Source organism: Mustela nivalis (assembly GCF_964662115.1).
Source record: "Mustela nivalis genome assembly, chromosome: 1".
NCBI lineage: Eukaryota > Metazoa > Chordata > Mammalia > Carnivora > Mustelidae > Mustela > Mustela nivalis.
Genome location: NC_139020.1, coordinates 58797882 through 58811901, shown reverse-complemented (window position 1 = coordinate 58811901; position 14020 = coordinate 58797882). Strand labels below are relative to the sequence as shown.

Below are 14020 nucleotides of genomic sequence, written 5' to 3'. Positions count from 1 at the left end.
TTGACCTCTTAGCCTTAGCCTCTTCATGGTGGAAACCAGAATGCTTTATTTTTTTTAAAGATCTTATTTATTTATTTATTTATTTATTTATTTATTTATTTCAGTGAGAGAATGAGTGAGAGAGCGAGCATGAGCAGGGAGAGAAGCAGACTCCCAACCAAGCAGGAGTCCCATGTGGGAGTAGATCCGGGCACCCTGAGATCATGACCTGAGCCGAAGGCTCTAGGTGCTCCTAGATGCTTTATTTTATTATTATTTTTTTGTTCTTTTTTTAAAAGATTTTATTTATTTATTTGACAGACGGAGATCACAAGTAGGCAGAGAAGCAGGCAGAGAGAGAGAAGAGGAGACAGGCCCCCCCACTGAGCAGAGAGCCCGATGCGGGGCTCATTCCCAGGACCCTGAGACCATGACCTGAGCTGAAGGCAGAGGCTTTAACCCACTAAGCCACCCAGGCACCCCTAGATGCTTTATTTTAAATGACCTTTCGTTACTAATTTTCTGACACCTGGTGAAATATTAAGCAAAGGGGAAGTTGTCTTTGCTATAGTCCATCATTGTTACACAGCATATATCTTCAAGTACTCCATGCCCTCGAGTGTCTGATTTCACTGTCTCAATCAAGTTAGTTCACAGGAAGGAAAGCTTAAGAAGGGGAAGGGGGGGGAATATATATATAGTTTAATGTTTGGCAAGAGGGAAGATGAAACTGCTAACCTAAAAGAAAAAAATGCATGTTGTTTCATCTTTATCCTGTTTGCAGTGTTGTCTTCCCTTTCCTGGAGAGTTTTGCCTTGGGTTAGAAAATTCGTAACACATAACGGATTTCTTTCTTCCCAAACATAATTTAAATGCATGTGAGGTAGCCACATTATGGCAAAGTTGTTTTGGGAAATATATATATATATATATATATATTTTTTTTTTTTTTTTAAGTAGGCTCCATGCCAACTCACAATTCTGAGATAAAGGCTTGAGCTGAGATCAAGAGTCAGATGCTTAAATGACTGACTGAGCCACTCAGGCACCACTCAGTAGGGTCTTTATAAGAAGGAGGCAGGGGGGTTTACAACCCAAGGAGATGTGACAAAGGAATGAGGTGAGAATGATGCAGCCACAATCCAAGGAATGCTGGTGGCCCCCAGAAGCTGGAAAAGGCAATGAATGGGTTTTCTGTACGTGTCCAGAAAGAACATGGCCCTCTGACACCTTTTAGTCCTGGAAGGTCCATTTCAGACTTCTGACCTCTAGAACTATAAGATACATTCGTGTTTTTTTAAAGCCACTGGGTTTGTGGTAATCAATTATAGTATCAGTAGGAAATTAATCTCATTATGATTCTTCTAGAGTTGTAGACCTTATAAGGGAGGATATTTTCCTCCAAACTTTATTATTGAGGCTGCGTAGTTCTTCAACACGGAGAAGCTTCTAAAAGTTACTGTGACTGGGAAATGTAAAGCGATGGGCCAAGGACAGATACATATCCTGTTTTGCTTTGTGATCCAAAGTTTAGACAAATCTGTTTATCTTGGGCACATTCAGTGCTTTACTGTAAAGTTGATCTGTGAGCAGCAGAAGTGAGAGGGGGACCAATGAGCTGAAAGAGACCTCAGTCAATCTGCTTCCTCCGTCTTCGCTTCACTGCATACAGGAAATCTATTGCTGTGTCAAGTTCCAGAGAAGAGTTTCTTCTGTTCCAACTTACAAATCAGCCTGAGACACAGAGTGGAAGGAGGAGGTTGGTAGAAAGGGAGTGTCCTGCTGTGGATGGGCTAAGAGGATCCAGCCCCGAGCCGTTAACCAGGGAGAGCCCCACCATGTCCAGAGCTCCTTTCCTACCTGTGTGGAGGCAAAGTACCAAGTAAAGGCAGAATACAAGAAATCGGAAATGCCCTGCACTAGGAGAACTCCTCAACCACGGCTTCTACAGATTTTGATTGTCTACTTAGCCTTCGGTAAGTCTCAGTTGTCTGTGAGAGAGCAACAGGAGAATGGCCAGAAACATAGCTCAGCTTTTGCTAAGTTTGCTTTGCTTTTCTTGTGGAGCGAGGCAAGATAATGTGGTCACAAGAGATGGGGTCAGGGGTTACTCTCAGATTTATTTTACTTTATTCTCCTTACTCTGTGCTTGGTCTTACTTATTTTACTTTGTATCCTATGGTACTATAGGTATCTATAATTTGCCTCACTGCCTACTTCCTTATTTCCATGTTCTCCCCCTCCCCTTTTCTGAACGAGGCAGAATAAATTAAGTATTTTCTAGTAACGATCCAAGTCATCTGGGTTCTCTCTGCCCTTCAAAAAAATGAATCCCACCTCATTCAGGTCCGTATTGTTCACAGTATAAATTAGGAGAGTTTATGGCTTTTAATCGCTTTCTATGGCCAGGTGCTTTCTAAAATAGAACGCACACACAGCGTGGCGGTGCATCTGTGAGGTATGTCTGTATTTATCTTTAAGACGTGTAGGCTGTAAAAGACACTTTCTGGATGAGAGGGCACTGCAACATCTAGGTTCTCGTAGGAGTTGTAGGACACTGGGGGCTCTTGGGGGAGGGGGTGTCCTGGTTTCACTACAGAGGGTTGGTAGGAGTTGATGTGGGAGGGAGTTTTCAGGTTTCACTTTTAGTAAATGGGAGCAGCCCCAAGGGAACAGTGTAGTTGGCATTACATTTCATAATTTGATCATTGAAGAAATAAAAGACTTAAAAATACTGACTACCTTCCAGCAAAACTGTTTTCCACATGACAGTCTTCCTGGTGAGCACAAGTAAAATAATCGTATTGTATTCCTATGCCTTTCTAAGCAGAATTTTCATATACTTTTTGTCCTTTGATCTGCAAAGCAAACCAGTGAAGTAGGCATTGAAGACAGTTTTCCATTTTATGAAGGTAGAAATTGAGGCCTGGAGAGGTGAATTGATTTGTCCAACACCACTTGTCAGTGACAGAGTCACACCCAGTCCCGCCTGTAGCATCACCAGACATTTGAATTGGCTTATGCCTTTCACGATAAAGCAGCACTATTTTTAACACCATGGAAAAAAAAAATTATGCCCATGCTTGGTTATGGGCTTAATGGACTGCTTACTCACTTAAGAAAAATCAAGTAATCTAAATATTTCAGTAGTTGAGATCTGATTATGGGAAGCAAAGACCCAACTTGGCAGGGAAGCCAGCCAGGCAAGAGGCTATTTTTCATGTCAGATCACATTATGACTTTTGGGTAAAGGACAAAAAAAATCAAGATGAAAACGTAATGGTAATTTTGAATTGTAATGTTTTAAAGATTTGCATTTTAAAACTGTTTCTGAATGCAACCAGAAGATACTACCTAAGTCAAATCTCTGAAAGCTGTGCTTATATAATTGTAAAGTTATCGAAATATTTAGGATCAGGATACAAAAAAGCAAATTACATTACATGCAGAGATTTACATGATAAATTCACCATGAAATAATTTAGAATAACGAGAAGCAAACTACTTGGGGTATGACTTTATGTCTTTATTACTAATACTGCTTTGTTATTAATACTGCCAAACAGAAGTAACTCAATTTGTTGTACAAGATAAATTCACAAAGGCGCCTAAGAACTAATGACTTCAGAACTAGGCCTGGGTGGTTTATAGGCCTTTGGCTCAGGTCATGATCCCAGGGTTTTGGGATCGAGCCCCGTGTTGGGGGTCCCTGCTCAGTGGGGAGGCTGTTTCTCCTTCTTCCTCTGACTACCACTTCCCCTGCTTATGTTCTCTCTATCAAATAAATAAATAAAAATCTTTAAAAAAAAAAAGGAGCTAATGACTTCAGTGTAAAACATAGCACTTAAAAAATCTTTTTACTTTTGTATCTTTAGGGTAAATACCCAGTAGTGCTATTGCTTTTATGTGGATTTATTTGCCTATGAATTCAAGCAATGTGGTAGTTGGTAGGCAAAGTTTATTAAAAAAATGCCTGCAGGGAAAAATTAAAACAATCTAAGTGGTCCACTGTCTAGCAATGCTCTCCAATGCTGTGTCTGGTCTTCTTCCCTCATAATCTCCTTACTGTAGCCTATCTGTATTCTAGCTTTTTTTCTTGTGTTCACATTATATCTTGCTATCCTAATCAACTTGATTCTACCTTTTATCAAAGTCACTGGTACTAAGATCCTGATTACTAAGGACTCCTCCACTTTTTTCCTTCTTTGGGCTTATTTGGTTCATTTGTCATTGTCTTCCACTAGAGGGCAGGAAGTAACAAGAAGAGGAACTAAAAATCAAAACAGGGCGGTTGGTAGCTTCAGCATGTTTGCGAAAGATAAAAAACAATTGCAAAAGAGAAAGGGTTTATTTTCATTAATTTCAGTCCTGTCTCCTTTTTCTAGTTTGAGAGTTATGAATTTGCATAATGGCTTTCTCTAAACAATGCTTAAGCAATTAATAAAGTAATAAAAAGTATTAGGAACACTGAATTATTTATGATGTGTTTGTGAATAGTGGCTAAAAGTTATTAGCAACTATCGTATGATCTCCCTGATATGAGGAAGTGGTGATGCAACATGGGGGCTTAAGTGGGTAGGAGAAGAATCAATGAAACAAGATGGGATTGGGAGGGAGACAAACCATAAGTGACTCTTAATCTTACAAAACAAACTGAGGGTTGCTGGGGGGAGGGGGGTTGAGAGAAGGGGGTGTGAGGTTATGGACATTGGGGAGGGTATGTGCTTTGGTGAGTGCTGTGAGGTGTGTAAACCTGGCGATTCACAGACCTCTACCCCTGGGGATAAAAATACATGTTTATAAAAAAACAATAAAAAAAATTAATATTCAGTTACCACTTGAAGCCAAAAAAAGTAAAAAAAAAAAAAAAGTTATTAGCAATATAAATTAGGGAGATCAAGGTAAGACAAAATAATTGGAGAATATTTTAAATTGTTCCCAAAGATGGTAGATATTACAGTGGATTAGAGCTGTTGAAGTCTTAATGGAGAAAATGGATCTTGAATGATATTTTTGGGTAGATGGGGAAAGGTAGATATTTACATTGAAATTGAATGTATTGTATATTATTTAATGCCCCTTTGCTTCCATATTTCATCCATGCATGGAATATTTTGGTGCTTTGCATTTTCTCAGTAAAATCTCAATCTCCGGGCGCCTGGGTGGCTCAGCTGATTAAGCATCTGCCTTCCGCTCAGGTCATGATTCCAGCCAGGGTCCTGGGATAGAGTCCAGAATTCGGCTCCCTGCTCAGCGGAGAGCCTGCTTCTTCCTCTCTTTCTGTGGCTCCCCCTGCTTGTGATTTTTTTCCTCTTTCTCTCAAATAAATAAATAAAATCTTAAAAAAACCTCTCAATCTCTTTTCCCTAAATTTCTTGATTCTTGTATATCTGTGTTACGTTTAAAGGTTTGTCGTGAGGTATACTTTTAACCACTAACTGTGTCATCTTTAAGAAATTGTTTACCCTCTTTGACAAGAATTTCCTCATTTGTGAAATGAAGGAGATATAGGAGACTTTTGAGAAATATAGTTTTCAAACAGGAAGGGCTTTAGAAACCTTCAAATTTCATTTCATACGTGGGCAAATAAAGCCCAGCATTTGTTCAAGGAATTACTAAAGATACCACCCAACTTTTTAGTAAATGAACTGAGCTTGAAACTCATCCATAGTATCAAACATACAAGGTAAAAGAGATGTGGCAAGTATGTGTGTGATAATAGGAGATTCCTGTCTAGGAAAAAGAAGACAAGGCTAAAATGTGGGTTAGTTATTTTTTTAGTTAGTAAGTAAGGGTGTATGTGTCATGTGTGAGGAACTGTGCTTCATGCTGGCGATACTTGAACAAGACAGACATAAATCATGCTCTCATGAAGCTCAGACTCTCAGAGGAGAGGTGAGCATTAAATAAACTATTGCACATAAGTAATGTGTAAGGAGAAAGAGAGGGTGACATGGAAATGTGTAATTGGTAAGTCTAGTCTCGTCTGTGAGGGTCAGGGAAGGCTTCCCTTTGGAAATGATGTTTGAGATGAAGAGAAGCAGAAAAGAGCGAGGCAGGAAGCGTTGAGGGACTCACATTCCAGGCAGGTCAAGCACCTTGTATGAAGGGCAGAGGGAACTGAACTATGACTGCAGTGGTAAACAAAACAAAAACAAAAAACCAAAGAGAAATCAACTGTATTGAGGCTCAGTTGGGGTTCTGGGAGCGAGGGAGAATGATGAGAAAAGGTGCAGAGAGAAAGCTGGGCAGATGAGACACGGGGGAATGTCTGCATTAACGTGCCTAAGGGAAAGACGGGCTTGCAGAGAAAGCGAAGGAGACAGGGCCAAGTACAGGGATAATAGTAGGGGGTAAGAAAAGGGATTCACCAGGAAAGGGAAGTGGTTAATAGCATCAGAATCTTCCAACAACCCAGGGGCACCAGTCCTGAAAAAAGGCCAAAGGAGCTGGTGACCTTTAAAACTGGGTTCTGAATGGAAGGGTATAGGAGCCACAAGATTGCTGGTGTTGAGGAGAGGGTGGGTGTGGAGGAAATTGAGGCTGTGGTCACAGACCATTCATCTAGACATTTGGCAGTAACAAAAGGAGAAAGGATCACAGTTAGAAGGAGAAAGCAGCATCTAATTTCTTTCAACCAATATAGGGGAAACCTGAGTGTGATCAAAGGGTGTCATCTGAGAACATTCAGTGATTTGGTCAAGGTTCTTTTCCAGACTGGGTGTGTGTATATGTAGCTGTTAGTTGTTTAGTGACTTATTTTCTTTTTCCTTGCCATTTGGTTAGTTTGCCATGAAATGCTACCTCTCCCTGAAGGTGAACTATTACATAATATGAGAGTATCTGGTTATATGATCCTGTTTTGTGGTACTGACAATTTTTCAGAAAAAATGTCCAAGTCAAAATGATGAAACCATGTTACTTTTATTTTCTAAAAAATCATCCCATCTCTTGTTCGTTGGATCCTTCCTAGATGTTCCCCAAGGGTTATTCTAAACCAGTAAATAAGCTAGTTGAGAGTCACCTATAGGAACCTAAATCATTAAAGATACTGTGATGTCAACTCAAATCTACTCAATCAGACTAATCAGGGTGCAGAGTCTGAGATCTGGGCTTTCATAAATCTTTGCAGATGGTTCTGATGGGAGCTTGGATTTAAACACTCTCTTAGTTCTTTATCACGCAAACTATCCCTCTTATCCTGCATACTCAGCAGATGGCTGCTCACTTTTGCTTTCCTGTCATCCACTGTGGATTTCTTAAACCAAATGATGACCTTTCTGAGGGTAGAGACCTTACTTCATGCATCCTATCACCCCCCAGGGCTCTGCACAGGTACGGATGCTAAGTAAAGATACTCCAAAAATGTTCCTCAACATGAGCTTCCCCCAAATATCTGTGTCTGTAACTTCTCTTGACCTTTCTGCTTCTCTTTTAAGAGACCATGTATTTTCCCCTTCTTTTTCTTTTTCTCCTCCTGCACCTTCTTCTTCTTCTTCTTCTTCAATTTATCTATTTACTTGAGAGAGCGAGAGCGAGAAAGCTGGGGTATGGGCAGAGGGAGAGAGGGAAGGAGAGAGAATCCTCAAGCAGAGTCCCCACTGAGCAGGGAGCACAAAGCAGGGCTCGATCCCAGGACCCCGAGATCATGACCTGAGATGAAATCAAGAGTCTGTCACTTAACCCACTGAGCCACCCAAGAGTCCCAGTATCAGTCTTTTCAAAAGCAAACTTCCACTTTGCTTTGGCCTTATTTCCTGCCAGTACCACTAGGATCCTGCTTTACCATCACTGGTGTAAATTCTAGCTCCCTCCCTTTCTGTCTACAGATAGGTTGTGCTCTCCTCTGTTAGATACCTTCTCCCTCCTCATAGTTCCAAATATCCCATCCGTCTCTCTCAGGTTTGACACGAAAGGATAAAGACCCTTGTCATTCTCCCATACTTTCAGGGCCTTGAAAGAATAAGTCTCCATGTGCTGACCGTTGCTTCTGCTTGGCTCCTTTCAATCTTGTGCTCCTACCTCTGTCTTAACACTACTCTCTTACAGACGCTACAGCTCTCTGACCACTTTCTTGTTAGTAAATCATAAAGCCTCTTAGTCCTTAACTTAAGGCTTTTCCCACCGGATTTTTTAAAAATTTTATTTTATTTATTTGACGGAGAGTGACATAGCGAAAGAGGGAACAGCAGCTAGGGGAAGTGAAAAAGGGAGAAGCAGTCTTCCTACTGAGTAGGAAACCCGATGAGGGGCTCGAACCCAGGACCCTGGGATTGTGACCTGAGCCAAAGGCAGATGCTTACTGACTGAGCCACCCAGGTGTCCCTTCCTATGTGATTTGATTTTGATGATTCCTGTCTTGAATCTCCTCCCTGGCTTATGGCATTGCATTTACTTTCTTCATCATTTTTGCTAACTCTGCTTCTTCCAACAGATATCTGATTATAAATGTTTTTGAGATTTTGATTTTGGCCTATTCTCTAATTTCCGTATCAGAGACAGCAATTTGGCAGCCTATGGACTAGATCTGGCTTGCAGACACTTTTCATTGGCTTGTGTAACATTTAAAAAAAAATCTGAATTAGTTGCCACTACTTTAAAATTGGGATATTTTTTTACCCCAAACCCCTGACCTAGAATCTAGGGTTTCTGAGAGGGTAAAGTTAAATTATGTATATCAAGCAATAACACCATCTGAATTTTACATTCAAAAGGTGGTATCTTAATTATTATTTTGCAGTTTTCAAATATCTTTCATAGATATTATTTCAAAATTTATTTAATTAACTCTTAGAGATCAACTTCCTTGTTGTTTTGTTTTCTGGAATTATAAACTATGCTGAAATTAACATTCTAGTACATATAGCTTTGCATATTGATAAGTATAAATATTCACTATCCATTCAACACACTGTCCCTTGTGGTAATTGTTACACATTTGTACAACATCTTTCCTGGGCTAGGGAACAAATCTGTCCCTATTCACTAATTTCAGACTATGTGATGGTAATTGCCTGAAAAAAAAATTAACCCAGCAATATGGGTTTTATTAGCATAGTATTCTGACCAACTGATACAGGATTTTTGATGATATCATTTTGGAAACTAGGGTCAAATTTGTTATTTACCATAATTCTTTTGGCTTTCAAATTTTATTCATCCATGGAATTTGTTATTGGATTCTTATGTTTTGGAGCTTGATACTTAAACTTTTCTCACTCTTCCTTTTTATAAACCATTTGGGTGTTTTATTTTTCTCTCTGTGCTGTATCTGAAGAATATAATTATAGTTATCATCTAAGTCACCTTTCAACATATTACTTAACCTTATCTTTTATTGGCCTGTTCGTATCTTTTGCCCATTTTTTCCATTGGGTTGTCCATCTCTCTCTCTTTCTCTCTCTCTCTCTCTGTTTTTTTTCTTGGTTTATGTGTTTTCTGTATATTTTTTGGAGGAAATTAGTCTTTTGTTTATTGTAAATGTTCAAAATATTCCACAGGTTTTTGCTTGTCAACATTATTTTACACATTTTCTTTTCTTTTTGCCATGCAGAAATGTAAGATTCTTTCTATAGTCATCTTTCTCCATGTTTTCTTTTGTGGTTTCTGTTTTGTACCAGGGTTAGAAGGTTTTTTACTCACAGTGACAACTGTCCCAGTTTGCCTCGGACTTTCCTGCTTTTATTTTTATTTTTTAAATTTATTTTTATTTTTAAAAATATTTTTTTTATTTATTTGAGAGAGAGAGAGCATACGCAGGGTGAGCAGTGGAGGGAGAGAAAGAAGCAGGCTCCCCACTGAGCACAGAGTCAGATGGGAGTGGGGGGGTTGATTCCAGAACCCAGATCATGACCTGAGCAGGAAGGCAGACACTTAACTGACTGAGTCACCATGTGCCCTGACTTTCCTGGTTTTAGCATTAAACATCTTATGTCCCAGGAAACCCCACATTCCCTGGCAAACCACGGTGTTACTCAGTCCATGTTCCATTTAAGATTAAAAAAAACAAAACAAAACACCCATGCTTTCTTCCAGTTAATCTATCTATCATCTATCAATGATTTCTGTCTTTGGTTCATTTTATTTTCTTTTTGTGTAAGAAGTGAGGTAGGAATCTGTTGTTGTTGTTTTCCTAAAAGACTAGGTAAGTTTCCTAATACCATATATCAAGGATATAAGTAATTATCTTTCCCCATATGAGTTTGAATGACCACTGTTATCAGATACTAAATTCTTACATGTATGGATTAAGCAACTGAGATTCAGAGAGTAATCTGTGCAAGACTGTAGAAGTAATAAATGGAAGAGCCAAAATATTGGTCAATTTTCTTTACTCTAATTTTGTTGTTTTTCTGAATTTGTTCTGCTAGAACTTTGGGTTCCCACCCAATATTTTGCTTATTGAACACCTAATTAGGTGTTGTCTGCTACTAAATAAATATCTTTGAAAATGCAAATCATATTTATAAATTAAAGCATAAGAATGCAACATCATGATGCTGTGAGCAGCACCAGTTGCTCACATTGTTATATTAAAACATGTATATACAAATTGTAGTTTTTGTGTTTCTTTGAACTTGTTATTTTAATTTTCTTTTATATTAACATATATATTGCTGAGTGTATTACATATGCGCATTTCAAAGAACAATTACACAGTGAATGTTTATGAAAGTTTATGTAAGTTCTACCGCCCAACCTTTGCTGTAAGCTGTTATCTTTTGGGATAATAATTCCCTGCCTTTTTCTTTTTTTTTTTTTTTACATTTTACCACGTATGTATCCAGCCCTAAACAGTAAGAGTTATTTTGCCTTTTTTTGTTTGCATGTAGATGAAATCATACTCTGTATATTATTTTATCATTGTTTTCATTTGCTGAATAGTATGTGTGAGATTTACTCATGCTTAAGTTTGTAGTTATAGTACATTAATATAAATAATTTTTATCCTAAAATTTCAAATGCTTGCAAAACAGCTTTTTTTCCTTGAAAAAGTTCTGGTGCAGAAATAACAAATATGATTTAAGGTAAGAAATCTCAGGGCACCTGGGTGGCTCAGTGGGTTAAGCCTCTGCCTTCAGCTCAGGTCATGATCTCAGGGTCCAGGGATCAAGCCCCACATCAGGCTCTCTGCTCAGCAGGGAGCCCGCTTCCCCCTCTCTCTCTGCCTGCCTCTCTGCCTACTTGTGATCTCTCTCTCTGTCAAATAAATAAATAAAATCTTAAAAAAAAAGAAATCTCCTATTTTGTATTTCAGTTTCTTTCTTTTTCGGACACAAGGATTCATGATAATGGAGATATTAAGCTGTAATACATATGAACATATAAAGGAAAAAGTTTTCATTTTAAAAATATGTTATGTCTCATATAGCTAAAATGGCAAATGTTTATTTTTCTCTTCTGTTCCCCTTCCATAGAAAGATAAATTTGTCTCAGGGAAAATTTTTTCTGAAATCATTATGTGAGACTAGAATAATAGGAAAAAATGAGATTGTCTCTTTTTGGCCATGGTGTGGTTCCCTTTCCTTCCCTTTCTTCTTCCTTCCTTCCTTTTTTTTTTTTTTTTTTAAACACATTTATTTGTTTTTGTGAGAGAGAGCATGGAAGGGGGTGTGAGGAGCAGAGGGAGAGGGAGAGAGAGAGAGAGAAATCTAAGCAGACTCCTCACTGAGTACGGAGCCCAATGATCCCACAACCCTGAGATCATGACCCTGAGACCATGATCTGAGCTGAAACCAAGAGTCTAGAGCTTAGCTAACTATACCACCCAGGAGGCCCAGCCCTGGGTCTTCAGATCTTAGTTTTTTATAATCCCTTCAGGCACGTGTCACCTGCACATAATAGTATTTTATTTAGAATATTCTTTCCTCTCTCTCACTCTTATTATTGGCTTCTTGTCTATTAGATCTTGTATTAATTACTTATTGTTACATAATAAATTATCCCCAAACAAGTATTTATTTTCTTGCAGTGACCTAAGGGGGAGAGAGAGAGAGAGATGGAGCACGAGTGAGCACACATTGGAAACTGCAGTCTTTCTATAATTGACTTTCAGCACTGATATCCATCACTTTTATGTATTGTAGTCATTAAGTGTATGAGTGAGTCCAACCCGCAGTTAAGAGGAGGGAATTTTACAGACATGAATATCAGGAAGAGAGAACATTGGGAACCACTTTAGGGCTGTCCACCACCTCGAGACAAGGATAAGTTGCTCAGGGTACATTTTTATACTTTCCATTTGCTGTTATTGCAATTTCACATAATTATTTGATTATTTGGTTAATGTTTATTGTTCACAGTAAATTGACACTCCAGGATAAATAGGCATTTATTAAGTGCCTAGCTACTGTAGTTTAATAAAGGAATATTAATATAGCTTCAAGTTGCCCTCCATCAGTCCAAAAGTTCTAAAATACCTGATAGGGGGTCATTCTGCGCTTTGAATGAAAACTACTAGTGATCATAATCTGATCATAATCTTAGAAGGCAGAAAATGTTTCCTTTATTTCCAAAATTTATCATAAAATGAATGTATTAGGCTTCAGGCAGCTTTAGTAGAAAAAAGATTCAGATAAGTCTTTTAGTTCAAGCATTCCTATTTGGTATATATAAATAACAGAATTTGGGGAAGAATTGTGATGATTTCAATTATTCCTACAGGGTGATACTGCTTTTTAATTATATATCGAAATAAAATTATGATTTAGGCTTCCTCCTCCAAAGGTTAGAAAGTTCATAGATTTTTTGTTTGGCTACCATGGACTTTCATAATTCCTAGATCCCGATGTGAAAACCGTTGCATTAGAGGAAGAAATAGAGCTAGCCTATTTGGGTGACAATTCCTCAGTATCTGTAAAAAAAGACATAATTTAATTTCACAAATTCTTGCTTGAACCCATTCATAACTGTTGGGAAATAATACTTTTATGTCTAACCTACATCTGCAAGGTGAGGTTTTATAAAATGTAATACAAATATTCACTAACTGAAATGTTAAGTTTGGTATTTAAAGCTTTCTGGAGCCAGAAGTAAAGGTTGAAAGTAAAGGTTTCTGTATTGTATTGACTTTACCATACTGTTGACTAGAACAACTTACGTACTTAGTGTAGCTAAATAAAGATTGTTCTAGCAGTGTAATTCGAGTTTCCAGATCTTTGTGTGATTAAGATCTAAGCCTCAAAGTTGCATTTGTTTTAAATGAAACCTTGAATCTTTAGGTGAAGTGTACTGCTTCTTTATGACTAGGTTTAATACCTCAGTCTGTCATGTGCTTTGAATACTTTTCATGAGTTATTCCTCTCATTAATTTAAGAATGAGAGTCTATGTTTTGCAGAGGGGGAACCTAGAGCATATGAATTCATTTAATTATCTAAAATGAAACAGAGTGAGAAAACTCATATCTCTCATATTTTGTAGCCATTGCTAATCCATGATGGTTCAGCACTATATTTGTTATAATAACCAGTAGAGTTCTGAAGTTTGAAAGCTTGAAACATCAAATGTAGAGTGAAATAATTCTGTTACTTGGTTTTCCTTATGAAAAATATCAGGGTATTTACATGTATCTCAATGTGTTGAAATGTATTTATTTCAGGGACGCCTGGGTGGCTCAGTTGGTTAAGCAGCTGCCTTCAGCTCAGGTCATGATCCCAGGGTTCTGGGATCAAGTCCCACATCGGGCTCCTTGCTTGGCAGGGAGCCTGCTTCTCCCTCTGCCTCTGCCTGCCTCTCTGTCTGCCTGTGCTCACTCGCTCTCTCTCCCTCTGTCTCTGACAAATAAATAAAATAAAATCTTTAAAAAAAAAGTATTTATTTCAGTGTATTCTGTATTTTTCAAAGTAGTAAGTTCAATGTTAAATAACAAGAAAGATGACCAGTGACGACGGAAAGACCATAATAAGCAGTAAGAATGACTTCTTGTTAGTACTAGCTTAGAGGCTCCAGGTTCTGTAAAGAAATGTCAAAAGAAACTTAAAAATGGAACTATGCCACATGATTTTCTTTTGCAGACACTTGGGCATCTTATTAGAGCATAAC

General features: G+C 38.2%; 1 protein-coding gene across 2 annotated transcripts in view; it reads left to right on the top strand.

Annotated features, from left to right (window-relative positions):
* The first annotated feature begins 1540 nt into the window (after window positions 1-1540).
* Window positions 1541-14020, top strand: part of LOC309867414 (cell surface glycoprotein CD200 receptor 1-like) — a 33570-nt gene continuing 21090 nt past the window's right edge. For both annotated transcript variants that reach the window (XM_082736230.1, XM_082736229.1), the window contains exon 1: window positions 1541-1955. In XM_082736230.1, the coding sequence (XP_082592356.1) occupies window positions 1889-1955 (67 nt within the window). In that variant the 5' untranslated portion in view covers window positions 1541-1888. The remainder of the gene's footprint in view (window positions 1956-14020) is intronic.